The 26806-nt window shown below is 37.9% G+C and overlaps 1 protein-coding gene across 1 annotated transcript in view; it reads left to right on the forward strand.

Moving 5' to 3' along the window:
* Nucleotides 1-26806, forward strand: part of ITFG1 (integrin alpha FG-GAP repeat containing 1) — a 123016-nt gene that overhangs the window by 45013 nt on the left and 51197 nt on the right. The window contains exons 8-10 of the mRNA XM_019731862.2: nt 1715-1796; nt 20123-20217; nt 22429-22601. Of these exons, the coding sequence (XP_019587421.1) occupies nt 1715-1796; nt 20123-20217; nt 22429-22601 (350 nt within the window). The remainder of the gene's footprint in view (nt 1-1714; nt 1797-20122; nt 20218-22428; nt 22602-26806) is intronic.

The raw sequence follows: 26806 nt of genomic DNA on the forward strand, positions 1-26806 counted from the left end.
CAGTGATGACAATGATGGAAGTTAAATTCGGTAAAATAAAGAACTGTCCTTTCCCCCAGTTACGTCCTAGCTAATGTGTTCTGCATGCCCTCCCCGTGGCAGGAATGTGCTCTTTCTCCAGCAATGAGAAGGGAGGATCGCTGTTCTGCTGAGGTGCTCGGTGAATGTGGCACCTTAGACACGGAGGCCGTCACCGGGGAAGTCCTCACTGTCTCTTGATGGATGCATCATGAGGTTATATCTGGAAACATTTCCAGATGTACTTATTAAATTTAACATTGTCAATGGGCAGTTCATCACTTGAGTCAGTCTAATGGGTTGATACCCAGCTTTATGTTATATGAGGCTGATGTATTTTAAGAGAGATTTTCCGTTCATTCTAGCATCATTATGTCCCCTCTGTACCCAGTGCTCTGAGCTTCCTAAAATGCAAAAGCATCTGACACTCCAGTCAGAAATTTGGCAACTAGGATACATCTTTAATGTAATTTCAGGTACTCAGCAAGACTGGAGGGGAACCCTAGGGTTTAAGACATTTACGTAGATAAGATTGCTATAGAAAAATCATTCACACAGTACATCAGCTACTTTACAGATGGTAGGGGAGACGTGTTTCTGTATGGGATAACAGATTGTTAAAAAGGTTGGAAAACTTCCTGTCGTAAGACATCTTACTCGTGGGCCTTAGGCATTGGGTCTTCATGCTTTCAAGGAAGTAATGCCTTTCTCTGTCAATGTCAGAGAAGAGTGCGTCAGAAACTCACTTGCAGATCTGTAGTAGACAAATCTTTAGAAGAACAAAGGAAGAAAAATATTTTAAAATATATAAGTATCCTATACAAAGTATGTGGGAATCAGAGTCAGTATATCAAATAGTCAATAGAGATGTCAACAATGAGAAGAGAACTCTATATAAAACTGAGAACTCAAAATCTCAATCAGTGATGTGGTTTATTTTCTTGTGTAGTAATCAAATTACATAAAGAAGGGTAATAATTTAAAGAAATGCATATTATTTTTGCAAGTCAAATGTGTGCTGCTTCCTTTTGGAAAGAGTACCTGACATGAAAGATCTCTCCTGGGTTCTCCTTTTCATTTTTGTTTAGCTTAGCCGCCTCTGGTTAGTACATGGCAGCTGTTGTAATCTTTTCCTCCCCTTCTCATCAACTTGAGTTGATAATGAAATGGCCCTTTAAGAATCAATATAACTCTCATCTCATTTGAGGATCTTTTCTTAATAGTCCCCTACAGATTCTTCCGTTGAAATCTGTAAAACGTGGCGTCTTTGCTACTTGCTTGTACCACTTGTAGGTTACCTTCAGCAATTCTATTTTCCTGATTTATATTTCATCTCCCAACTGGACTGTGAGCTCTTTGAAGGTAGGAACTACTTTTTATAGTTCCATATGTTTCCAAAACTCTCTATGGTACTTAAAGTAGAAGACATTCAGTATGTCTGAAATTCATGATGATGATTTACTAAAGGATGTCATCCCAGAATTGACAGCAAGGAAAGCAGTCCAGGTGTACCTTCTTTATCAACTCACAGCAGTTTCTTTTGTTTTATGATAAAAGTGGAATGGGAAATTGGAGTAGTTTTTGTGTAATAACAACAAAAGCCTTAAATTATTCCCCTGCTTTAGTTAAAGTGCTTTATTTCACACATGATGAATGAATTATGATGGTCTAATCCAAAAATTTCTGCCTTTAACAGGATGGCAATTTCTCTGTCAATACTGTATTTGAAAAACCTCAAAATATGATGGTGGTTGGACAGTCGGCATTTGCAGACTTTGGTAAGATTATTTTCATCTTTCAAATTCTCCCCCTCTCTCTGACTTAGTCATTAATTTCCCACATCAGAAAACAACTTTAGTATCTTCAGATCTATTACAGATTTAAAAGATGCCTGTTCTAGTGTCATCCATGGCATGTGGTCGATTCCTCGATGTGATAAGGAGCAATTCATGACCTGGATGCTTAGATCATAGTTTGAACCCAAGAGGTTCCTGTTTGCAAGCAAGTCTTGTATATCCAGGTTAGGAAACCAAAATAATTGGACTTGACCTGACCTCTTTGAACGTGAATACTAAAAACCGTTTTTATTTACATCTTAATGCCGAAGAAGAATAACGTCTATTATGAATTCGCCACAAGAGGACATATGAGTCTCCGTTCTCCATAGATTCTGTGCAGTAAACCAAGTTCCCATTGGTTAGGAACTTCCAAAACATCTGTGGCTCTTTCACCCTTTGTTAGGGTCGTAATTGAAAGGGTTTTGGTATTAGGTGGGAAAGTGGTCTCCAGGACCACCTCCAAAGAGGTGAAGCTCACTCCCTTCCTGCTTTTCCTTTATTCCGCCTACAAACACCTCAGCCTGCTCCTCAAAAATGCAGGTGACACGTCACCACATCCAGAGGCCTCAGTTTCTCATTTATGAAATGAGAATGACAATTATTTCCACCTCACAGGATACTGTGAATGACACAGTGTAAGGAGAACACAGTGTCGGGCACATAGAAGCACAAGACGTTGCTGGATAGTTTGAATCTTTTCATTGGGCTTACCTGGGTTTGTTTTCGCTGCTGCTCTGTGCTCAGTTAACTAAATCAGCTCGTCGTCCAGTGTCATAGAGACGTATCCCAACTCAGCTAAAGAGGAGGTTCGCTAGTGTTATTTGATGGAAATTTCAACACGAACCTCCATGCTGTACTGTATGTTAGTTTTTCTGCACTAAATATTACTTAGATTTTGAGCAGGTTTCTGGTGCCTGATTTATAGTCTTTAATGGAACTAGTCAAGTGATAGAATACATGAAATTATTTTTTTAATTTGCTGATTGACCTGATTAGCTGGATTAATGACAAGTCCCTTTGCAAGTCTCTCTCCAGGTCAGAAAGTATATATGCATGATATAATTCTCCGGGGGCTCACAGACCCCTTTAATCCTTGGCTAAGAACCTCAAAATTAAAGTTACTCGTTTTATGATTGTGTGTTTTGTATGATAATGTGCCTTGCTTTTAACAAAATTTTTAGTAGCTTTACTTTGAAGTCTTAAAAATCTATGTTTACAGTAACTGTAAAACATATTTACATGTTGGGCTTTTTTAAATGTGCAGAATATAGGATATAGTCAATTAAGAAACATAACTATATTTGTCCCGTTTTTAATAACTTTAGGTAGTAGATCAGTAAACTTTTTTAATATATCAATAAACTTTAAATAAATATCTCACAACATCTGTTTAAAAGTCCATATATTCTTAGTTGGGTATTATTAAAAAGAAAAACAAGACTGCTAATGAGTCCAAAAAAACAGATGGCACTGAATAAGTTTATGAATATTAGCATGTACAAAATACACATTTTCCTATACATTTGAATACGTCTGTGAATTGCATCCTTCCCTCCATCCTTCTCCCCTCCGACTTCCTTTGAACCAAGTCAAGGGAAGTAACTGACAGGCATGAAGTCAGCATGATTTCAGAAATTTGCCATTCATTTGGTTAAAAAAAAAAAAATTCCTGAATAAATGGTATAGCTTACAGGAAGAACCCTGTTCCAAAAACCAGCGTTTAAATGACTCCCAGCTCATTTACATTGTGTAGGAACAGCTGTTTTTTCTTACAGCTATGATGAAGTGTTTAGCTACTAACATAAAATATTAAAAGATATTAAAAATATTCTAAAATTAGTCTATTCTAGTATATCCAAAGTGAGGTGGGTAACATGGTTTGAAATCAAATCAGGAACCTTTAGCAAATAAAGAAAGAAAATAACTACAGTCATGCGTGGCTTAACGATGGGGATAAGTTCTGAGAAATGCATCATTAGGTGATTTTGTTGTGCAAACATCACAGAGGCACTCACACACACCTAGATGGTCTAACCCACTGCCCACCTGGGCTACCTGGTCTGGCTCACTGCACACCTGGGCCACACAGTCCAGCCCACTGCACACCTGGGCCACACAGTCCAGCCCACTGCACCCCTGGGCTACCTGGTCCAGCCCACTGCACACCTGGGCCACCTGGTCCAGCCCACTGCACACCTGGGCCACATGGTCCAGCCCACTGTACACCTGGACCACCTGGTCCAGCCCACTGCACACCTGGGCCACACAGTCCAGCCCACTGCACCCCTGGGCTACCTGGTCCAGCCCACTGCACACCTGGGCCACCTGGTCCAGCCCACTGCACACCTGGGCCACATGGTCCAGCCCACTGTACACCTGGACCACCTGGTCCAGCCCACTGCACACCTGGGCCACACAGTCCAGCCCACTGCACCCCTGGGCCACATGGTCCAGCCCACTGCACACCTGGACCACCTGGTCCAGCCCACTGCACCCCTGGGCTACATGGTCCAGCCTAGTGCTCCTGGGCTACAAACCTGTATCATACTGAATACTGTAGGCAACTCGTACATAATGGTAAATATGTATGTATCTAAACATATAAACACAGAAAAGGTACAGTAAAGATATGGTATAAAAGATAAAAGGTGGTCCACTGCATAGGGCACTGACCATGAATGGAGCCTGCAGGACCGGAAGCTGCTCTGGGGCGGTCAGTGAGTGAGTGTGAGTGAATGTCAAGGCCTAGGACGTGACTGCACACGAATGTACACTTTACCAGCACTCTACACTTCGGCCACACTAAATCTATAAAACAACACGAGGTTAGACCAAGCACAAGACACGATGCAGTCAAGAGACACGCTAAGCGCGAGATATATGAGGCTGCTGTTGGTGTCACACTGTGTTACAGCAAACTTCATTTCCATAAGCAGGGAGAAGACACTAAAGTAATGATTCAAGGAATAGTATAGTAAATACATGAACCAGGAAACAGTCATTTATTAGCATTAGCAAGTATTCTGTACTGTACATAGCAAGTATTCTGTACTGTACATAGTAAATACATGAATCAGGAAACAGTCGTTTATTATTAGCATTAGCAAGTATTCTGTACTGTACATAGTAAATACATGAATCAGGAAACCGTCGTTTATTAGCATTAGCAAGTATTCTGTACTGTACATAGTAAATACATGAATCAGGAAACAGTCGTTTATTAGCAAGTATTCTGTACTGTACATAATCATACATGCTGTACTTTTAGACGACTGGCAGTGCAGCAGGCTTGTTTACACCAGTGTCACCACACACATGAGTAACGCACCTCATAGTCTTCCCTCAGCACCCTCATAGTCTTCTGGGACCCCCACCCCCCCCACCCCCATGCATGCAGTTTGTTGCTGACCAAAATGTCGTTTTGTGGCACATGACTGTTCAAACCAATTACGATGTGCTTTATTTCTTTTATAAAACAAATACTTTCCCAGAGATCAGCTAAATAAAACTCCATGGAATGTTGCACAACCAATAGAAATGAGGGCAGTGAAGATTCTGTAAGGAGAAAAGAGCAGGACATAATTATCTTCCAAAAAAACAGACTAGAAAGAATTACAACAAAATGGTAATGGTTGTGTAAGTAGGGTAATAGGTTATTTTATTTCCTACTTTTCAGATTTTCTGTTATGTGGTTAGAATCATTTAAATATTATTTAATAATGAAAAAGTAAATTATAGAAGAGTAATAGTCAGTAATGGCAAGAAAGAAACCAAAGTATGTACTTAAAGTACTGTCAGATTCTGTCCCATTACTTCTGAGTTCCTGTAATTGACCCTGTCCTCTGAGTCTCATGGCCAGCTCCTTTAGAGATCAGGTACTTTTACACGGTCTTTAATTCCTGCAGGTAAAATGCAAAAAATTACACCTCTATTAGGCTTGAAACTCTGTGCTGAATACCATGTAAGAAAGCCAAGATGCTTAAGGTAATGTCCTTGTCTAGTTAGGAAGACAAAAGACAAACGTGTAAAAAATATATATATTCATATTTATATGTATATATATCTACACATATGTATACACATGTGTAGATATATATACATATGTGTATATATGTATACACACACAGAAGAATAAAGAAACAACTAGCTACCATATAAGAGAAACCAGACAGTATTTCATTGTTATGTGTGAAGTTAGTGCCATAGACAAAGTACAAAGTCTTATGGCAATACAGGTCACTGTCTGCTGAGAAAGGGTAGGACGCCTCATGAAAGAGGTGGGATTTTGGAAAGGACTATGAAGTGACTCTGAGGTTTGGCTAAAACACATAGAAGTATGAAAACGGTGTGGTTAGTGACTAGTGAATTAAACTAGTTTGGTTTGAATAGAGAGTTTCTGTAAAAATGTGGAAACATAAAAATGGCCGATGAACACATTGGATTACCAAATGAGTAACAGATGAACAAATGTTAATTTTATTCAGTGAAAGTAGTAGGAAGTAGTAAAAGAGTGTTGAATAGCTCTTTCTTAATAACTTTTTTAATTGACTTCAGAAAGCAAAGTTGAACAACATCTTTTGGTCTGGTGGGTTTTGCAGAAGGTAATGCTTCCTCAGCATGGAGAGGAATTCAAGGCAAGATTTTTAGAATCTCTGAGATGCTCAGGATTTTTATATCAAAAGAGAGGTAGATTGAAACAGTTTTAAAATACTGGAATTTGTAGGGATGGAAACCAGTCAGGAGATAGGTCATGGCAAGAGCTGGGAGTGTGAGCGGTCTACATTAATAAATGGAGGGACAGGTATGAGAAACTTTGCAAAGAAAGAATCAGTACGTTTAGTGATTGGTTTGACACTACAGAGAATAAAAAAAAAAATTACCTCTGGATGACTAAAAGAATCATTCCTTTTCTACCAGCCTTCATAGTGATAGGTAAGTCAGGAGAGGAAGCTGGTTTGGATATTAAGATATTTTAGAGTCATCACATTCATAAGACTAGTAAGACAAGAGAACTGAAACATTTGTGAAACCAGAGTTCAGGAATAAAGCCAAAGCACATTTGAAAGTCCCCTCAGAGCGGAGAGGCCCAGACCTAACGAGCCCACCAAGGAATAGAGTCCACGAATGGATTCGACAAAACTCTCATCCCTGAACTCTGGCAACAAGCATCATTGGGAGGATGGATATTATTTACCAGTGTATTTGCACAGCTTCTTAGTAGCCTTTTGGCCGTTTCTAGTGCAGTTTTATTCTGCCAGGATCCAAGTGGAAGCAAGCAGCTTGAATAGTTCTCCCTCTAGCCTGCTGGACTGTTGTCCCTTCAGCCTGCCTTGCCTCTTCCCACCAAAGAGAGGCAACACCACTGTAAAATGTTGGTAAAACAGAAATATTTGATGTGCACATTACCAGGTGGCACATCATGCGATTGTAAGACAGCCTTACAGTGTTCTTCCCATGTAAGTCCGCTCCGTCCGTTCTCTTTGCGTTCCATGTCACCATGTCACAGCGCGCAGTGGTTGCCATAGCAAAAGGGATTAGTCCCTGAGTTTCTACTTTCTAGCAAAGACTGTGAGGCATCTGCCTTGGTGCGTCACAGATGCCAGATGTGCTTCTGATAAATATTTTGAATGCTTTTTGATTGGAAATGGTAATTTATACACCAAATTATAAAATTGCTACTGCAGAGTCTTGATTTCATACACACTCAGCATTTAGAGCAGACCAGGCTGTACTTGTTCCTTTTAAGGTGCACAGGTACTGGGGAAAACTGGGGACCTAAATCCTGAAAGCCTTTACGGGCAGGCTTGTATGTGCCAGATTCTTCCCTTTCTAGGTAAGGCAAATTTTAGTAAAACTGTCTCTGACATATTGTATTCTCACAACTATACTGTTATTTTAATTGTTTAATGGTGCATGGTATTATGAATGTATAATTAGCCCTATGAATTTTAACTTTTAAGTACTGAAATTCTGATATCTAGGCTTCCTCCAGGATGGTTTCTGTGGGTTAATTTTGTTCTTTTGAATGGACTTTCCTGTTTGTTTGTATCCCTTGGATTTTTTTTGCTGTAAATTGGACATTTGAATATTATAATGTGGTTACTCTGGAAATCAGATTCTCACCCTTTCCTGTGGTTCGAGGCTATGGTAGTCTATTTGTTTAGGTAGTTTTCCAAGCTGTCTTCACAAAGACTATCTTCCTTGTCACGTACAATGTGACCATTTGCTTAAAAAACTTTGAATAGACACACGGTTTCATTTTTCCATGGTTGTAACTCGCAGTAACATCACTAGGTCTGTATGATAAGTGTCTGCTTAACTTACCAAGTTAGCAAACTGTTCTCCAAAGTGGATGTACCATTTTAAGTTGTTACCACCAAGGTCTGAGGGTTCCAGTTTCTCCACTTCCTTGTCAGCTTTCAGTGTGGTCATTCTTTTTTACTATAACCATTCTGTTGAATGTGTTAGTAGTATTTTGCCTTTTAATTTCATTTCCCCTATGACTAATGATGCTGACTATCTTTTCAGGTGTTTGTCATATTTTCTCTAGTGAAATGTCTTCCAGCTCGTTGTCCGTTTTTTAATTGGTTGTGTGTCTTTAAGACTTCTTTGTATGCTCTCAATACAAATCTTGCATCAGATATATGATTTGCAAATCTTTTCTCCCAGTCTGTGGCTTGTCTTTTCATTTTCCTAAAAGAGTCTTTTGAGGAGCAAAAGTTTCAAATTTTTATAAAGTTGAATTTATCAGATTTTGCTTTTATGGATCATGATTTTAGTGTCATATCTAATAAATTATGCATAACCCACAGACAGAAGGATTTTCTTCTGTGTGTCCTTCTGTACAGCTTCTAATTTTACCACTTACGTTCAGGTCTATGAGCCATTTCAAGTTCATTTTAAATAAGTTCTTAAAAACAATATGTATTTTTCCTCAGCTCAGAGTACAGTATAGCTTAGATTATTTCCTAATCATGATACTTGTGTGTAGGGAGGGTAATGTCATAAAATGGAGCCCATTTGAGAGATTATACTAGTATTGACTGGTAATTATTCGCTATAGCTCAGAGTGAGGACGAAGCTTCAGGAATTTCTTGGTTGTCAGAGTTGCAATTACAAAAATCCAAGTTTCAGTATTGTAATCTAGCTGACAGTTCTGCATCCACGTAAAGATGTGTAATTTGGCTAGAAACAAGGTTTGAAGAAATGAATCATAGGGGGTGAAAAACCTGAAATGACTTGCTCTAGAATTGTTTAAAAGTTTATTGCACCTAGATTCAAGTGTTTCATAGAGAATGAAATGTATTTTGTATAAACATAACTCATCATTATTACCTCATTTATCAAGGAACTAAGAAAAAACCTACTCCCGTGTTAAGGAAGGGGAGTGACATGGGTGGATTTCATTATCCTTAGCAAACTCAGAGATTGACCAGATGAAATGGAGCACAACTGAAAGCTTTGTCACATGCTAGCACTATTATTTCACGACATCTACTGTTGAGCCAATACAGAAACGTGGTGAATGGTATGTCCTAAATGTTATTGTGGAGTTCTAAGTTAGTAAGACACCATTTAATCTACAGTGAAGCCATGCAGATGTGGCTATCACAGTTTGTTGACTTTTGACATCTAAATTTGGGCCATTGTGTTTTTCAAAGTTTATTATTACTTAGTAAATACCCAGTCAGTGATGCAGAATACATTTGTTTTCCTGGCTGAAGAGCAAGGTAAAGAGGGCCGAACCCTTAAAGCAACAAGGAGGCCTCGTGTCCACTCCGCTTGTTTTGTGAATTAGAAGCTGAGCGTAGGGACTAAGGCAACGTGCTGGTGGCCCTGAAGCCGCGCGGTTCTGGGGATGAAGCCCAGCTCCTCCCCTCGCTTCCTTTATGAACCGACACGAAAGTTACTCGACCATTTTGTAGTGTGGTTAGTACAGTGTTAGTATATCTGCTAAATAAAATATTTTAGAACAAGTGTTCACATTACTTACACCTGAACTGATAAACTCAGGAGATAAAAAGTCACATTGGAGGATGTGCTCTCCATCACTGGCCCTGCCTTTAAATCCAGGGAAGACCAGTATTCCCCAGCAGTTGGCTATGTCTCTAATCCTGGTTGAACCCTTCAAAATTGCATGTCAGTGTCAGTAAGGGAAGGAGATAGGCATGGATAATAAACTTAGACTTGAATTTAAATCCCAGGTTTACCTGCCACTTAACTACTTTTTGCCTGGGTGAGAATATCGCCAAGCATCAGTGTCCTCGCTGTAGAGTGGGAATAATAGTACTTTCGTCATGGTTTTTTGTCAGGATTAAATGTGATAGTGTATATAAAGGAACCTCTCCTAGGACTTAGCAGATGGTAAGGAGTTATCGTCTCTCTTCCTCCACCCAGAGCACACCCCTCCTGTGTGCCAGAGTGGAAAATACTATATGTTTATGAAAACTGAGACAGCTGCGTGTCTACATGTCTTCTCCCCTTTTTCTTCTGTGATTTCTTTTCAGTGCTTAGGAACACACTTGAAAAGTGTTAATAAACGTGATAGTAAATGATGTCTCAATTGTCCTGTAGATGAATAACCCCTCAAAGCACTCTGGTACCTTTGAGCAAACTGCTGAACTAATGAACAAGGTAGTTGAAAAGACTTACATGAATATTCTGAAGTTGTGCCAGACTTCTGCCCCAGTCATTACCTGCGTCAGCCATTCTTAAATCAGAAGCATTTCTAGAATCTGCACAGTTGAAGGGACTCATGGCCCGATCAGGTCTTGGCTCTTCCTCTCTGTGTGATCCTGGACAAACAATCTAGGCCTGAATTTTCCCATCTATTAAATGATGGAGGTTAGGAATGGATATAATTTCTAAGGCCCTTTATATTTCTAACACTAACTATTTTGAAGTCGGTGAGAAGTTAATCTAGTCAAAGTTGATTGTTAAAACAAAGGGATTAATAATTAGGAAAGTGTGTGAATAAAACCCCAATGTCAGGAGGGATTCTTCTACTCTTGTTAAGTAGAACACTTTACTTTTAATTAATACCCATGCAATAATTGGAGAGATCATAGCTGCCATAGAATTCATTGTTCACTTTGCTTATGATCTTAGTTACTTCATAATGTTTGATTCCCTCTTTGTCCTTTGAAAAGGTGTAATAATAAAGATTTTAATCTTGAAAACGAGTATCTTGTGAGAGTGATGGTGTTATCACTGTTGCCAGTTATTTATTTCATCCATCCCCATCCTTCTGACAAGAAGTTCACTATGTTTATGAAAACTGAGACAGAATTGGGGAAACAGAATTCAGCCAGAGCTAGAAAAAGTCAGCAGATTCAGACATTTCAAACAGAAGAATCTTTTGTTAATGTTATTGGGGAGCTGGGGGATGTGCTTCTTAAAGATGAGGAGCCGAGACCCGAGAGCGTGAAGTCCTCATAGCGTGTTGGGTATTGATGGCTGACCTAAATAAATCGTGTCTCGGTGGGAATTATAACTACTCTGCGGTTGGGAAAGATGTTGATCTTCTGAGAAAATAAGTGCCAATTAGCTCATTGGTTTTACAACCAAATGACTAAAAACGTCTAAAATACTTTTTTCATGGAAATTCCAAAATTAGCATGACTAGAGTATTTGTTTATTTTTCAAAAGAATATTTCACATTAGTCTCCATGTTTCTGAAATGTGTCCTTTTTTATGCTTTTAACCTAACCCATGCTTATTTAAAATATTGCCATTTATAAGGATCGCAAAGGTGAAATTCCCAAGGATACGTATTTCAATGAAAGATGAGTATAGCTAGAAGTTGTAGGGTCACCCTAACTAGTGGTTATTATCAATGGGAGCTGATTTCCTCCCTCTTTGGAGGTAACACTGTCATTCAGGCTCTCCCAATGAAACGAGTGGCCATCGCCCTCCCCTGCTCTTTTGGAGCGGTGACTCTTGACTTATGTAAGAGCAACCGCCTTGGACATCACCTGTCAGCATTCGACCCCTTTGAGTGAGTGTTTGTCATCCTAACGCTGGCATTTATTAAGCTTGTATGTGCCGAGCACGCAACGAATGATTGCAAGTCTCATCGTTGTCATCCCCATTTAATGCTTACAATAAAATGTCGGGGTACTGTATGCACTTTACAGATGAAGCAACCAAGGCTAAGATGGACAGTAACTTGGCCACAGTCCTGCTGCTGGCAAGTGGTAGCTGAGAGATGAACCCTAAGCCCATGATCTGAAACCACACTGTGGCCTTAGCGGAAGTGGACTCTTGATATAATAATAACGTTATATAAACATATCTTAAAAATCAGCCTGTATGCAGTTTAACATCTGAAGCAAAATAAGTGCACTGATGGACATGTTCATAATTCTGTCATTTAAAATGAATATTTTGAAAAAATTGAGTTTATGCCTTCTACATGATCATGTGGTATGTTCTTTTTCTTCCTTTTTTTTAATTGCTATCACACCTGTTTCATGTTGTCATAGTTTGGCTTATGAGTACTTAAAAAAACTAATCATGCCTGCCCTCTATTTTTTGAACTATTCATCATTTATGTTAAAATTCTGAATTTTGTTTTCTTAAAAAAAAATCTAATCTGGCATTGTAATAATTTTTCTATCATATTTAGTTTATTTCTGTGCCTATAATTTCTTTTTTGTTAATGATGTGCTCTTCTGATAAATTTAAAGTGATAATCTTTATATGTTACAGTGGAAGGAAAAAGAAAATAGATTTCTGGTAATTTTTAAAATTTTAGTATATACATTTTCAGTTTTATATTAATGATGAACCACAAAAAATGTAGTTTTATATGTGAATACATTATCTGTCATATGTCTCACGTCTCTTGACAAATGTGGTGCGAAAGCTGTTACTTCTTCCCTTATTCTATTTTAGCAAGAAATGCAGGTTTAAAAATCTTGTATAGAAATCTTTTAGCTTTGGGTACCACATGTTAGAAGTAAAAGAAAAACCTTTAAATCTGCTTAGAACCTTCTATAATACCATTAATTAGTCGTGTGACTTGCAGTATTTATATCTTGTGTATGTTACAGCCGTCCATGAGTAAATTTTCCAGTTGGTGGAAGGAGTCATTTTGACTTATTTCCTGTTTGAGCCGTCATGACATTTTCTACTCTGTCATTCAGAAATCATTGATTTATTTTTGTTATTGAATTCAGTTCCAGGTTATAGAACAAAATATTTAGCCAATCTACTTACAGTTTTTTTCCTCCATCTATGGAGTACCATTTGTCAAATCCTAAATTGTTGCTTTCATTTTTCATGGTCTAATGTTTCAGTGTTTCCTACTAACCAGCATTACAGTGAGTTCTTGAAGTGAGAACTCTAAAGAAAAAGCCCTCTATCCTTCTAGGAGTTATGCATTTTTTTCCTCTATTGCCTACCTGCTAAGCACATCATACTCCTGTCCTAAGTCACACAGAATACGGCAGTGATAGAGGGGAAATAGTGGTGTAATTAATCCTCATCGGGCCCCTCGCAGTAGCCAAATTATTTTCCTCTTCATCAGTTTACAAATAAAGATGAGTAATACAAGAGGTGTTGAGTTTCTTTTCTGAAAACGATGGATCATGCAGTAAGTGCTGTGGTTCAACTAGATCTAGTCACCTATAAAAAGTGCAATAGGATCCCAGCACACAGCACGCAAAAATCACTTCCGGGGCGTCGAAGACTTCAAAGTAGAGATGATGTCTCAGGGTTCTATGAATTGGAACTGCCTTTGTAAGTTGTAACCAAAACCTAGGTGCTATAAAGGAAACTATTAATAAATCCTAGACAAAAGAATAATTTTTTATTGTAGAAAGGACTCCTACAAATTGGCGAGAAAAAGACCAACATCATTATTAAGAAAACAAAAAACAGTGAAATACCATTTTCACTTAGAGGGGCAAAAGTAAAAATATTGGATGATTCACTTATTGGTACAACCTCTCTGGCCAAGGTTCTCTAAGTGTGGTCCAAAGTATGGACCCCTGGGGGAACCAGGGGTTTCCTGCAACCCTTCGGGTGTCCACAAGGTCAAAACCATCTTCATAGTAATACTAAGGTTCCATTTGCCTTTTCAGCATCGACCTTGTTGTGATGATGTGAAAGCTGTGGTGGGTTAAGCTGCTTGCCAGTTAGCAGAAAGCAAAGCAGGGGCAGTCCACATAATTAGTATGTGCTCTATGCTTCACTCACGGTGTTAATATAAAGGAGGAGGAGAAGGAGGAAGGAAACAAGAATAATTTCACTTAAGAACGTTTTTTATGAAGCAGCAAAAAAATAATAATTTCAGTAAATTTCAACCCTCGAGTACACACCTTTTTAATCCTCCGTGTCTGGAAATAGGAAGTATGCATAAAACACTTCCGCTGCACAGAGTATTGAAAAGCATTGGTGCCATTGGTAGCAAGCTGAACTAACTACTTTTTTTAAATGTAACACCATTTTTTTACTTGAAAGAACAATTGACAAACTGTGGTTATTCAGACTTGGGAATTTGGTTGACATTTTTGAGAAAATGAACAAAGTGAGCTTGTCACTTCAAGAAAACAACTGATGGGAAATTACCAATTATCAAATTTGATTACTATAGAATTTTTTTATAGAGTTATACCTTAAACTTATATAATGTTATTAACCAGTGTTACCCCAATAAATTTAATTTTAAAAAATTAAAATTAAATTTAAAAGTTTATTTATTACAAATTTGTTCTTTCAAGCAAAAAAATTGGAATTTTAGAAAACTTTTATGTGCTACCATGAGCTGACAGCTTCCCAATACCTTAAGTTTTGTTTGTTTTTAATGGGATTGATTGGTGGTGATATTAACAAATGTGACTTTTTGATAGTGTGTAATAAAATGTTTCCACAGTTGGAATATCTACGTAACTCAAACTCAGTGAACCACTATCCTCTAAATGTTTGATGTGTGATTTTTACAAAGTCACGCATTGGTAAAACATGCATTCAAATTTTAAGGTTTTAATTAATAGTAAGAAAAGTTCATTGATCCAGTGCTTCATTATTCACTGCAACTAACCTCTAAGAAATTATCACTTGTTGAATTTTGATGGCAGTATGGAAGACTCCAGAGTTCTCTGAAAAGGCTATGCAAATACTTCTTCCAGCTGTATATTTTCATATTTGTCAACCAAAACAACAGATTGAATACAAAAGCAATATGGAAATCCAGCTTTTTTCTATTAAGCCAGATAATACCACTTTTCTTGCAAAATGTTTCTGTTTTGGCAAATAGTTAATTTTCATGAAAATGTTATATATGTTTACATTTAATAGATTTATGGTTGTTTTTTTCAACTTAATATTCAAATATTTGTTGGTCTTAATTTCTAATATGATAAATACCCATAGCTATGACCCACATAAACAAAGCTTTTGGGGTCCTCAGTTTTTAAGAGTACAAAGGATCCTTGAGACTAAAAAGTTTCAGGACCACTCTATGGAGATTAAAATAAAAAATTTAAGTTCATATAACCGTTGAAAGAGTAATTTCCATTTTAGGAATTTTTACTACAGGTATAATCTCACAAAGATGAGATAATATATGTCCAGAGTTATACATTGCTGGATTGTCTGGATTACCAAAAGATTGAAAACAATCCAGTGTGTGCACATCAATAGACAATTGGTTATGTTGAGATACATGGTATTCATACAATGCAATGCTATATCATAGAGGCAGATATAAATTTGTGTGGAACGATCTCAAAGATATAGTAAATCAAAAATTCAAGGTGCCAAAAAGTGTGTAGAATACAATATCCTTTGTGCAAACTTACATATATGTGCAGTTAACCCTTGAACAATGCGGGGGTCAGGGGCACTGACCCCTTCCCAGTGCACAGTCAAATCTCCATATATAACTTTTGACCCCCCAGAAACTTAGCTGCAGTTATCCCGTAGTATCCACGGGAGATTGGGGCCAGAACCCCCTGTGGATATGATACAGAATCACAGATGCTCAAGTCCCTTATATAAAATGGCACAGATCGGTGCATACCATGGGCTCCCAACCACGGATCAAAAATACCGTTTAAGATCCATGGGTGCAAAACCTGGGGATATGGCGGGCCTGTGTATTTACTGAACAGAATCCATGTATAAGTGACCTGCACAGTTCAAACCCATGTTAGTTCAAGAGTCAACTGTATATGCATAGACTATGTGTTGAAGGATACACAAGAACTGCTACTGTGGTTGCCACTGTGGAGGGGCGCTGGGGACAAGAGTAGGAAGAATACATTTCTAGAAAATTGAATACCTCTTGAACAGTTCTAAAAATAAAAAATAAAAAGTGTTCCCACAAAATATCCTAATGTTTTAAAAAATTGTTTCTCATTTTCTTTCCTAAAATTACATGGCTAATTACTTATTAGGAGCTAAGCCAAGTTAAAAAAAAAAAAAAAAAGTCCGTATCTAACTAATGCTGGTTTTACGTTCTTTCTATTACATTGAAATCTCCACTCTCTCATGGAGTGGGTAAGACATTCACAGAAAACAGTTGTTTTCTGTAGTGGTAATTGTTTTGTTGCCATCACAAGTTGGCCTGCCCAGAAGTCACAAGAATATGCAGAAGATGACCTGGAGTCAGTTCCAAAAGACTGGAGCCAAGCTCCTGAGGAGAGACACAGACAGTGTCCTAAAGGGGTAGTAGAATTTGATTAGCAGATGTTGTTTCTGAATGGAGGAGCGTGATCGGGACAAGTAGGGACATGGAGAGCATCCCGCGGCACCAGTGGGAGAGCAGTGGTTCCCACACCTTACCATCATCCAGATCAAATGGAGGGCTTATGAAAATATAGATTGCCAGGCTTCCCCTTGGAGGTCCCGATTCATTAGATCTGGACAGGGGCCCAAGAATTCCCATTTCTACCAAATGCCTGGTGGTGCTGCGGCTGTGGAATGGGACCACACTGGAGAATCACTGTGAGAGAGATGGTGGTTTACAAAGTTGGATAGTCATCTGGGGCCAGAACTGTGAGATGTAACTTGTTTAAATGACAGATCAGTTAACTTAATGAGACTGAAAATGTTATGAATGTTGAAGAGGATACGTAATATATGTAACCCTTATGTGTATTTTCTTTGTCTCCTGCTTAATTAAAAACAAAAATTATTATACAGGAATTCATTATAACCCCTTTTTTTGAGAACGATAACTTTATTTTAGGGTCCTCTTGGTTTTAAAATTAAAACTTTTCAGAAAATCAGTTTGAATTGTTAAATCTATTTCAGTAAAAGTATCTGTTTTAGAGAAGAATTTTATTTGAAATGTGGGTTAATGTCAAATGAAGTTAACATTGTTCAGCGTGGACTTTGGTGACCAGCCATTCCAAAGGCCACTTTTTATACTGCAGGTGATAAAATAACTTCATCACAATTTCATTCCTTCTGTTACAATTTCTGTTGAGCTTTTAAGAAGGAATTTTAGCCTTCAAGAAGACTTGATATGTACTCTTCTGAGGTGCTGAGGAGAAGGCAGCCCAAACATCTTAATTCCTGGTTCTTCTTTATGAATGGATGCCCACATCACAGACCGGCACCTCCATCAGCATGGCAGCCGTCACAGTCCACTCACAAATCACATTGTTTCTCAGAGAACGTGCTTAAACAAATTCTGGTCCCTAGCCATGTGCCTCTGATTCACGTAAACTTGTTCTTTTTTTTTTTTTTTAAGTTTATTGGGGTGACAATTGTTAGTAAAGTTACATAGATTTCAGGTGTACAATTCTGTATTACATCATCTATAAATCCCATTGTGTGTTCACCACCCAGTCAGTTCTCCTTCCATCACCATATATTCGATCCCTAAACTTGTTTTTCTGAAGCTGCTGTTTTCCCTAGGCATAATAACTTATTAAAAAGTAAGATTCCTATCATCTGAGGTATTGAAAAAAAAGATACGCAGATTATAAAAGACAGACGGTGGAAATACTTAGATTAAAGGAGGCTAGAGGTAAATAACAACTGAGTGCAGTTCCCGGCCCTGGGCTACGGCAGGGGCGCTGTAAGGGCGTGGGTAGCTGAGGGGACAAAATGGGAGTGTAGTTAGTACATTCAATACAAGTGTTACATCTGTGTGAACTGGTAACCGGGCTGTGGTTCCGTAAGAGTACCCCTGTCCTAGGAGATACACACTCAGGTACCTAGGTAAAGGGCCATCCATAGTGTATGCACTTAGGTACACGCTTCAGAAAAAATGTTGATGTCAGCAAGCACGTAAGTGATCAAACAGACGGTAAAATGTTACCATTGGACAAATCTAGTTAAGGCGCTTACAGGCATTCTTTGTACTATTTGTATTATTGCAATTTTAAGTTTAAATTATTTCCAAATAAAAAAAAATTGTTTTAAAGACAAACACACGCAGAGAGGTGAAACATAAGATTTAAAAGTTTGTTTTGTTTAAGAGAGAGAACATTTCCTTTGGGTACGAAGTTGGATTCTCGGAAAGCTTTTCTGTCACCTCCCTAAATATCAAAAACTAGCACTGAGCGGCAGCACAGGGAACATATTCTCTGAGTGAGTTCCGTGACCACACCTATAAAACGTTGCTGATAATTTACACTAAAAGGCATGCTCATGATGTCGTCACATGACTTTGTTTGATGTTCACTAGATGGTTACTTGCCAGCATTAAATATTAATATCACCTAAGTCGTGGTCAAAGTACTCGTGGGAAGTAGGAAATTCCTTGGAAGAAAGAGAAACTGGAGGAAAACAAATGTGTAAATCATAATCTAATCTTGAGTATTTTGCCATTGCGGGAGAAAATGAAGGGCAGAGATTTCTGATTGGTCCTCCGTTAATTTGTAATAAAATGGTTTGGTTTTTAATGAAGTCTATGCTATTATTACTCAAGTCAGCTTATAAATCACATTTTGCATTTAATTCTTTCTTACTTGGCTGGCTCTTTTTTGTTTATCTTTCTAACCATGATAAATGTTTATGCTCTTGGGAAGCCTTCTCCTTTCCAAGTATTCCTGCCTGGAGATCCAGCTCTCTCTCTCTCAACTTCTTTCTCAGTAGTCCCGAAATATGTACATATTGTCAAATCACTAGATGTTCTCTGTACTTTCCATTGTAACTTAACTATTTTATTTAACGTTATACTCCTCTAAGGAAGGATTTGTTATCACAAATGCTGTTAATCATGAGCATTATGAGTAATTAAACCATGAAATTAAATGAAAGAAATTAATTTTTTTACTATGCTTTCCCTTTCACTTTTCCTTGCTGAGGTCAGCCTCCATTGGCTAGATTTTCATTCCACTTAGCCTAAAATGCCTTTTTTTCCCCTTTAGGGTACATTATTGGAGACTTGATAGGCTTATTTTAGTTACATATCTTAATATGTAAAGCTGCACAAGAAAGGACATTTCTTTATTGTGAATTCTTACTGAAGACACTACCTCAGGCACACGTTAAATGAAACATTAAACCATAGCAAATAAATCAATGATTAAAGCAACACACGTTCAGCCCCCAAATTTGAAAGCCAGGTGACTAACCCACTGGGAATGTCCTTGCAGAGACTGCGCTCTGGGACATCAGAATCTAAACCCCAGCTCTGAACCTCATCAGGTACAGACAGTAGATACGGGGGGAACTGACTGCAGCTTCCTCAGGAACCTCATCCCGAGAGGTCTTTGCAGACATTGTGCAGCTTTTTAAAAACCAGTCAGTTGGAAATGACATCTGGATTTCCTTCATTTGCTTTTTTATTGATAAAAATTTATTGCTGCTTTTTAGAAGCCGAGTATCTGAGAGCTTTATAACTCTTGAAGTTCATGCTGTACAAAAGATACTTCAAAGTGTGTGTAAAGATAAAGTACGTGTAAAGACACATTTAAAATATGCCATGTAATAATGGGTTACGATTGACATGCTTATTTTTCTCCTGTGGCAGCAATGATAATTAATGTAAATGAGTTAAAAGTTACATTTTGGAAAATTGATGATTTTAACATTAAAGCCTGAAATGGGGTCTTTTGGCAACACTGGGTAAATATTTAACCGTAGAAAAGTGCGCGATTTAAAAGAAGACACAGTCCATGGCATAGGAAGCAAGGGCCAGAGAAATTCTTTTTTTAATTGAATCGCCTGTATTCAAAGTCATGTGTCACATTTTTCAGTTTATCAGATTGATGCAGACTTTGAACAAAGAGGAAATGTAATCTGCCATACGGGCACACTCTATTTTGTGGCTGTTAATTAACTCTCGAACTTTCTTCTGGCAGATGGGGACGGACACATGGATCACTTACTCCCAGGCTGTGAAGATAAAAACTGCCAGAAAAGCTCCATTTACCTAGTGAGATCCGGAACAAAGCAGGTAGATCAGCCTGGTTTTTTAATGTAAATAGAATTATGTTCTTGAAAAAAGTCTTCAGAGGTTACTAAAGGTATCTGAAGAATCAGAGCAGAGAGGAACGAAAAATAAATTATTGACTTTCTCACGTCAACTTAATGAAATGCATTGAAATCTATTGTTTGTTGGTTTATTAAGAGAAAAAGTATTGTTATAATCATTTCTGGTGAAGAACACCCATCCTTGACCCTGTAATTAATGATCTGTTAGCATTTTGTATGCTGGGAATATGGTAAAACACACTATAGCTGTAATAAAGGGATATGTAGAACATCTTATCTATTTTCCAGGCTAATCTCTGGATTTGTGGTCTCTAGATCTGTTCATTCTCTCATGCTGACTTTTTCCCTGTAGCTTGTAGGTAAACAATTTAGGATCTGATAGTCACAGCTGAAGATTAATGTGGGAATCATAGGTTATAACATTGAGAATTTCTCCATATTGCTAGCACTTGAAGGGAAGCTAGCAATATACTGGTAGAATTATTCAGTTTTATCTTCTCATTGGGAATAATAAACGATAGAATAATACATTGACTTTTATAGCCCTTATAGGTAGGAAACATCACATTTTTATACTAGGCACTAAAGAAAACAAGTCTTCGTACAGCCAGCATCCTAAAACCATTTAATTATTACACTCAGAAGTTTTACTATCTAGAACTTTTTCTGACTTTAAATCACTACAAACATGAGGTGAAGTAACACCTCATCAATGGTTTGTCGGTATAAGTAAATCTAGTAATTATAGCCTGTCTCCAAGTGACAGACTACTGTAAGAATATTTTCAAATTGCACAGTCACCTCTCTCTCCGGGAAGATAAATGTCACAGTTTTTCGTGACTGTTAAGAATGTCACATTAATGAAGAATCTTTTTACTTGTTAGACCCTGATACATTTACCTGAACAGGAATACTTTATCCTCATTAATAAACTGTCAACATCTTCAGAAATTTGTGATAACTTGGCATTTTGTGAAATTTCCCATCTTCCAAAACAAAACCAACTATTTTTTTTCAAAGTGAAATGAAACATTAAAACATTTTGATGATATGTAATATATTTTTGCTTTATAAAAGATTGAAAAATGAGATTAAAGATAGAGACAAGTTTTCTAAAACAGCTCATTTTCTGTAAATTTGTTTTTATCATTAAGCTTTTTTTTTTTTCCCGTGGCAAATTATGCTTTCTTTGGATAACCTAGAAAATGTTCAGGATACCCTGTATACTAAATCCTTTCCAAGAAACCAATTTTAATATAGCTTGGCTTGAATCCATAGAAATGAGTCACCTGCTTTTAAGAAAAAAAATCTGCAGGTATATTTGGCCTCCTGCCATTTCAAGCTAGCTGTGCTTCTTCTGTTTGGTTGTCTCCAGGTTACGTGCCAGTATCCATACTCTTAGATAATATGGGTATAATTGTAATGGCATGATTTCCACTCTTTAGATTTTTAACTTGCATTAGGTTATTAAAAGTGAAGATTTGGGCATTCAGAAGAGAAAGGGATTTCCAAAAGCTTAGTTTGAAATCAACCTATTCTCTTTTTTCTTCATTATGATTAGTATAGAAATAAAGAATTTATTAAAAATGTAGTTTCTGGCTTTTTGGGTGTCAGAGCTCATCACCCTGGGCAGCTTGCCAGAGCTTGCCAGGGCTGGTATGTTTGGAAAGCCTCTGAGCTGCCTGGCTCTAAGGATGACGACAGAAGTTATTGTCATGTATAAGAGGCACAGCAGGAGACTTTGTCATGTTCTAACTTTCTTCCTAAACTGGCCCTCCTGAAAGGACATCAGTATTAGATATTACAGTTTGCTGTAATTTTTAAAAATGTTTATTTGAGGTTATATTTCCACTCAACACAGATTTTTAAGACGGGCAATTCAACCATCTACTTATTAATGTCATTTTAATCCTGAGAGTCTGTGAAAAACTTTCTACATGCCAGTTCCATGAAAGATAACTAGGGATGAATTTTAAAGGGCATTATTTCCTTCAGAGGACCAGTGTCCTATTCATCAAAGTAATGTAGTGCACCCTACCATATTACAGAGATAAAGGACTTCAGGAAGGCGATGCTCACCTGGAGGACTTGTCATCGAGCATTTGCTTTGTAGACGGCAATTTTTTTCTCCTAACATAATGTAAAACCTCATCGTTTTCCTCTTAATTCCTAGTGGGTTCCAGTCCTACAGGATTTCAGTAACAAGGGCACAGTCTGGGGCTTTGTGCCATTTGCGCATGAACCGCGGCCAACTGAAATACCCATTCCAATTACCCTGCACATTGGAGACTACAACATGGATGGCTATCCAGATGCTCTTGCCATATTGAAGAATACATCTGGAAGGTACGGAAATTAAGTCAAGTGAGAAATACTTCCCGCTGACTGTATGCCACCTTTGTCATACATCGAGTTTCTCTACATACGTGCTTCTCTTGCTGTGCTGTCTGTTCTGGTGCTTTACCTTGTTTGTCAGTCTCTGTACTAATTCTACGCTGTATTAATTATCGTAGCTCTAAAATAAGTTTTGATATGTGACAGAAAAAATCTTCATGTGTAATTTTTTTCTTCAGAATTGTCTTGACTATTTTTGTCCCTTTGTTCATCCACATAAATTTTAGAATTTTTCTTATTTGACCAAAAAAAAAATCTCTGTTGAGCCTTTGATGGATTTGATTACATTGTATTTATGAGAAGCTGGCTTATTTGTGGTGCTGAATCTTCTAGTCTATAACATTTATTCATATCTTTAAAATATTTTTAGTAATGTTTTATCAATTATCTTCATAAAACTCCCACAGAGCTTTCATTAGATTACTTCTTGATAGTTTAGAAATTTCATTGTTACTGTGAATGAGATTTTTTTTTCTACTAATTTTGTAGTGATTATTATTGATATGTGAGAAGACTTGATTTGGGTACATGGATCTTATATTCACCAATCTTTTTTTACCCTTATTCTAACAGTTTTTATATTCCCTTAGATTTCCCATGTATATGTAACCACTTCATTTGAAAATAAGGATAGTTGGGTCTTATGCTATACAAGTGTTGCGTTTCTTCTTTCTTTTTCTGGTCTTATTGCATTGGCAGTGTTGAGTAGCAGTGTTATCTAACATCATTAAGTTGTTCGTGACCATCCATTTTGTTTTTATTCAGAAGAGAAATTTATTTTTTAATATGTCACAGAAGCTAGCATGATTTAATAGAATATAAATATGGCATTCTATGATTTAATAGAATATAGGTTTTTCTAATAAACACAAATTATAGAAATTTAGAAAGCACAAATAAAACAATAAATTAAAATCATCCACAGTCACATCACCCAGAGATGATCACTGCCTGCATTTTGGGATATGGCAGAATACAATTCAGGTTTTAAAGTTAGTCTAAAAATGACAAAACTACTCTTAAAAATCCATTAAATCGCACACACACACCATACACATATATATGTTTGTGTAATCCTTCCTATGCATATCATATATACTATAAAATGAAAGAATATTTATGAATATACCATTCTCTAGCCTTTTCACTATACTTCTAGAGTTAATGAGCTACAGATTCTATATTATTTTCTCACAATATGCCAAGTTTTATACATGGAGTTGAATTCAGGACGTTAAGTACATATGGATCGACTCCAGCATGCCATAACGTCACCTTACTGACTTGGGCACCAATGCTTGTGTAAGATGCTCCTCCCTCACGTAAAATGTACCCTATTTTATAAATACTTATTGTGCATTTTCTTGCTAGAGAGTTTTTGTTTAGGCCCATATTTGGAATTTCAAAAATGGTGCCCTTTGTAATACAAAAGCAGCAGTTGAAGAATAGTAAAGATTCTCACATTCCAAGAAAATATATTTATTATTCATTCTAAGTCTTTTCAGGAGGTGGACAACCAGTGTCAGCTAAACACAGCAGAATAGCAGATTGATACATCCTCAGGTACATGTAGGAAATTTAATGAGTGATTTCTGAACATGAAAGGACACTGTTAACATAACAGACATCTGAGACATAAAATCCATGTTAGCCACGCTTTTGAAATGCTCTTGTTCATGGGTCGTAGGCTACTTCCCTCCCGTCTGAGTAAGTGAAGATCAGAAACTAAGCAGAGTCCTGGCGTGACAGTGGTCCAGGGCTGTAAGTTCCCTGTGCCGTAGAGTTTGCCGTAGAGTTCAGGCTGCAGGCAGCATCACAGACTGCCTGACTCAGCTCCTCTTCCACGATGGCTCGGGCACGTGAGCACACTTCCTCAGGGTTTCCCTCAGAGCATAGGCTGAAGTCATGCCTTAGCCACTGTGGTCTCGGTCTCTCTCTGCCTTCAACAACATCTTATTCAGCAGCCAGAGTACCCAACATGGGAGTCGCAGCTTGTTAGTTACAGTTTCTATAAATTCTCTTTATCTTAGGGATGCCATTATTTGGCAGTTTAAAGCCGTCATCATCCCAAGAACAGAATTTTATCTCGCCTTCAAGTAATGGCAAAAGTAACTTTGGATGATGAGCTTAAATCTTAGATTGGGTGACTTAAGGTCACTCAAGGCCAAGAAAGAACTGACAAGGAAAAAGTTTTCAGTTCTATAGAAGCACTAATTGTGTTACATCTGCTTTTTCTTTCAAAGTTTTAGTTCATTATCAAAATGTTTTGCCCTCCACTTAATAAAGGGTTTAATAGGTGATTGTGTATACATTCCTAGTTTAATCTTGCTTTAATGCATTTTCATTGATGAGATAATGCCCTTTTTTTAAGGTAGATAATTATCTTAACTCAAGCTTTTCCCAAGAAGATAAAATTGAAACTTAAATGGGGTTAGTTCTTTTACCCCACAGATATTCAAGTACATAAGATTTCTCACCTTTCATAAACTAATGGATATTTCATAAAAGTTGGTTTTAGAATATGGTGTAAACACAAAATATGGCTAGTGACAGAACAATTTGTATTTCTTGATTGAATTTCATTGGTATCCCCAACTATAAATGAATATGATACTTATCTAAAAATAATGTATCCAGATGAATCAGTTGTCTAGACGACTCACCTTGGTAGATCAGGCGTTTCTTCAATAATGTTAAAAACACTTTAGAAATTCTTCTGTGAGAATTGCCTGTGTGTGGAATGACTGCATAACTCATAAAGAAAAAAAAAATCACGTGGGAAGATGTCATGTTTAGCTAATGTTCACATATTCAAAAAAATTGTTCATCTCTAATGTTGAGTGATGTTTCTCTCCATCACTGTAAGATACGTATTTTTCATACTTCTGGATTGTTGTTTTGGAGGTTTTTTTAATCTTTTATCTGTCACCCGAGGACATTCCACAAAGTGGAATCTCAGCTATTTTTTCCTGTATTTCTTCCCTCAGCTGTATAGTGTTCAGATTTACAACACACACTGTCTTAACTTCTAGGTGAATAACTCCCATATCTTTATCTGAAACGCTATCTTCTCTGCCATGTGGTTGTCCACCCATCTCCTCAAACTTGCCTTGTCTAAAACCAAACTTAATTATCACTCCCCTTCTCCTCAAACCTGACTTCCTCATAGTTTGCCTGTTCACTATAAACATACCGTCATGGCCCCAATCATTTTAGCCGAGAAAAGTTCAATTACCTTCAACTCTCCTCCACCAAGTAGGTTTAATGCTCTTTCATAATATGTTTTGCAGGCTTCTTTTCCATTGTCACTGCCACCTCCCTAGTTCAAGTCACTTTCTCCTTGCCCTGAATTATTCTAACAGTTTGCTCAGTGGTTTCGCTGTCTCCATTTCACTTCCATCTCTATCCTCTGGATGGAGGATCTTGCTGCATCAGTTATCCCCCCCCCGCCCCCGTCTTATGCCTTCAGAATCTTCTCACTTCACCTCTTTCCCCCCAGTCTTTATAGAAATACTGTATGTGCAAGTCTCCCCAAGTCTGAAATAAACTTTCTGTGACTCCAGACAGCTCACATTCACCCTTCCCCCGCTACCGTCTGGCTTCAGCCCACTGTAGTCGCTAAACCTGTCACGGCCCCAGGAACTTCTAACTGACAGACCAGTGGACGCTTACCAGGCTGCACGGCACCAGATTCGCCTGCCTTCGCCGCTTGATGACTTGTCCCTAAAACTCTTCTGGTTTGCTCGGTGTCCTCCCTGGCTTTTCCTCCGTCATCTCTTCTGCAAACTCCTTTTCGCCTTGGCCAGCTGAAGTATTGAGGTTTCGGAGGGTTCCCTTCCCAGCCTGCTGTTCTCACTCTGCATGTTCTTCATCTGCTTTGGCTCTTTTGTGGCCACTTACAAGCTTAGGACTTTGAAAGTCCCTGTGTCAGGGGTTTAATTACTGGTGGATCTCGCCCTGGATGCTAGCTATGGCACCCCAAAACTGAAAGGATCTTCTCTCCTAAACCTGTTCTCAGTGCCCGTGTATCTCAGGATAGTGCCATCTCTCACCCACCCAGCCCTCACCAGACGTGTGGGAGTCATCCCACATCTCCCCATCTCTTTCACCGGTTCCTCTCTCCCTGTCCTCGTCCCCAGCTCATCACTGCATCTTTC

This window comes from Rhinolophus sinicus, linkage group LG11 (assembly GCF_036562045.2).
Source record: "Rhinolophus sinicus isolate RSC01 linkage group LG11, ASM3656204v1, whole genome shotgun sequence".
NCBI lineage: Eukaryota > Metazoa > Chordata > Mammalia > Chiroptera > Rhinolophidae > Rhinolophus > Rhinolophus sinicus.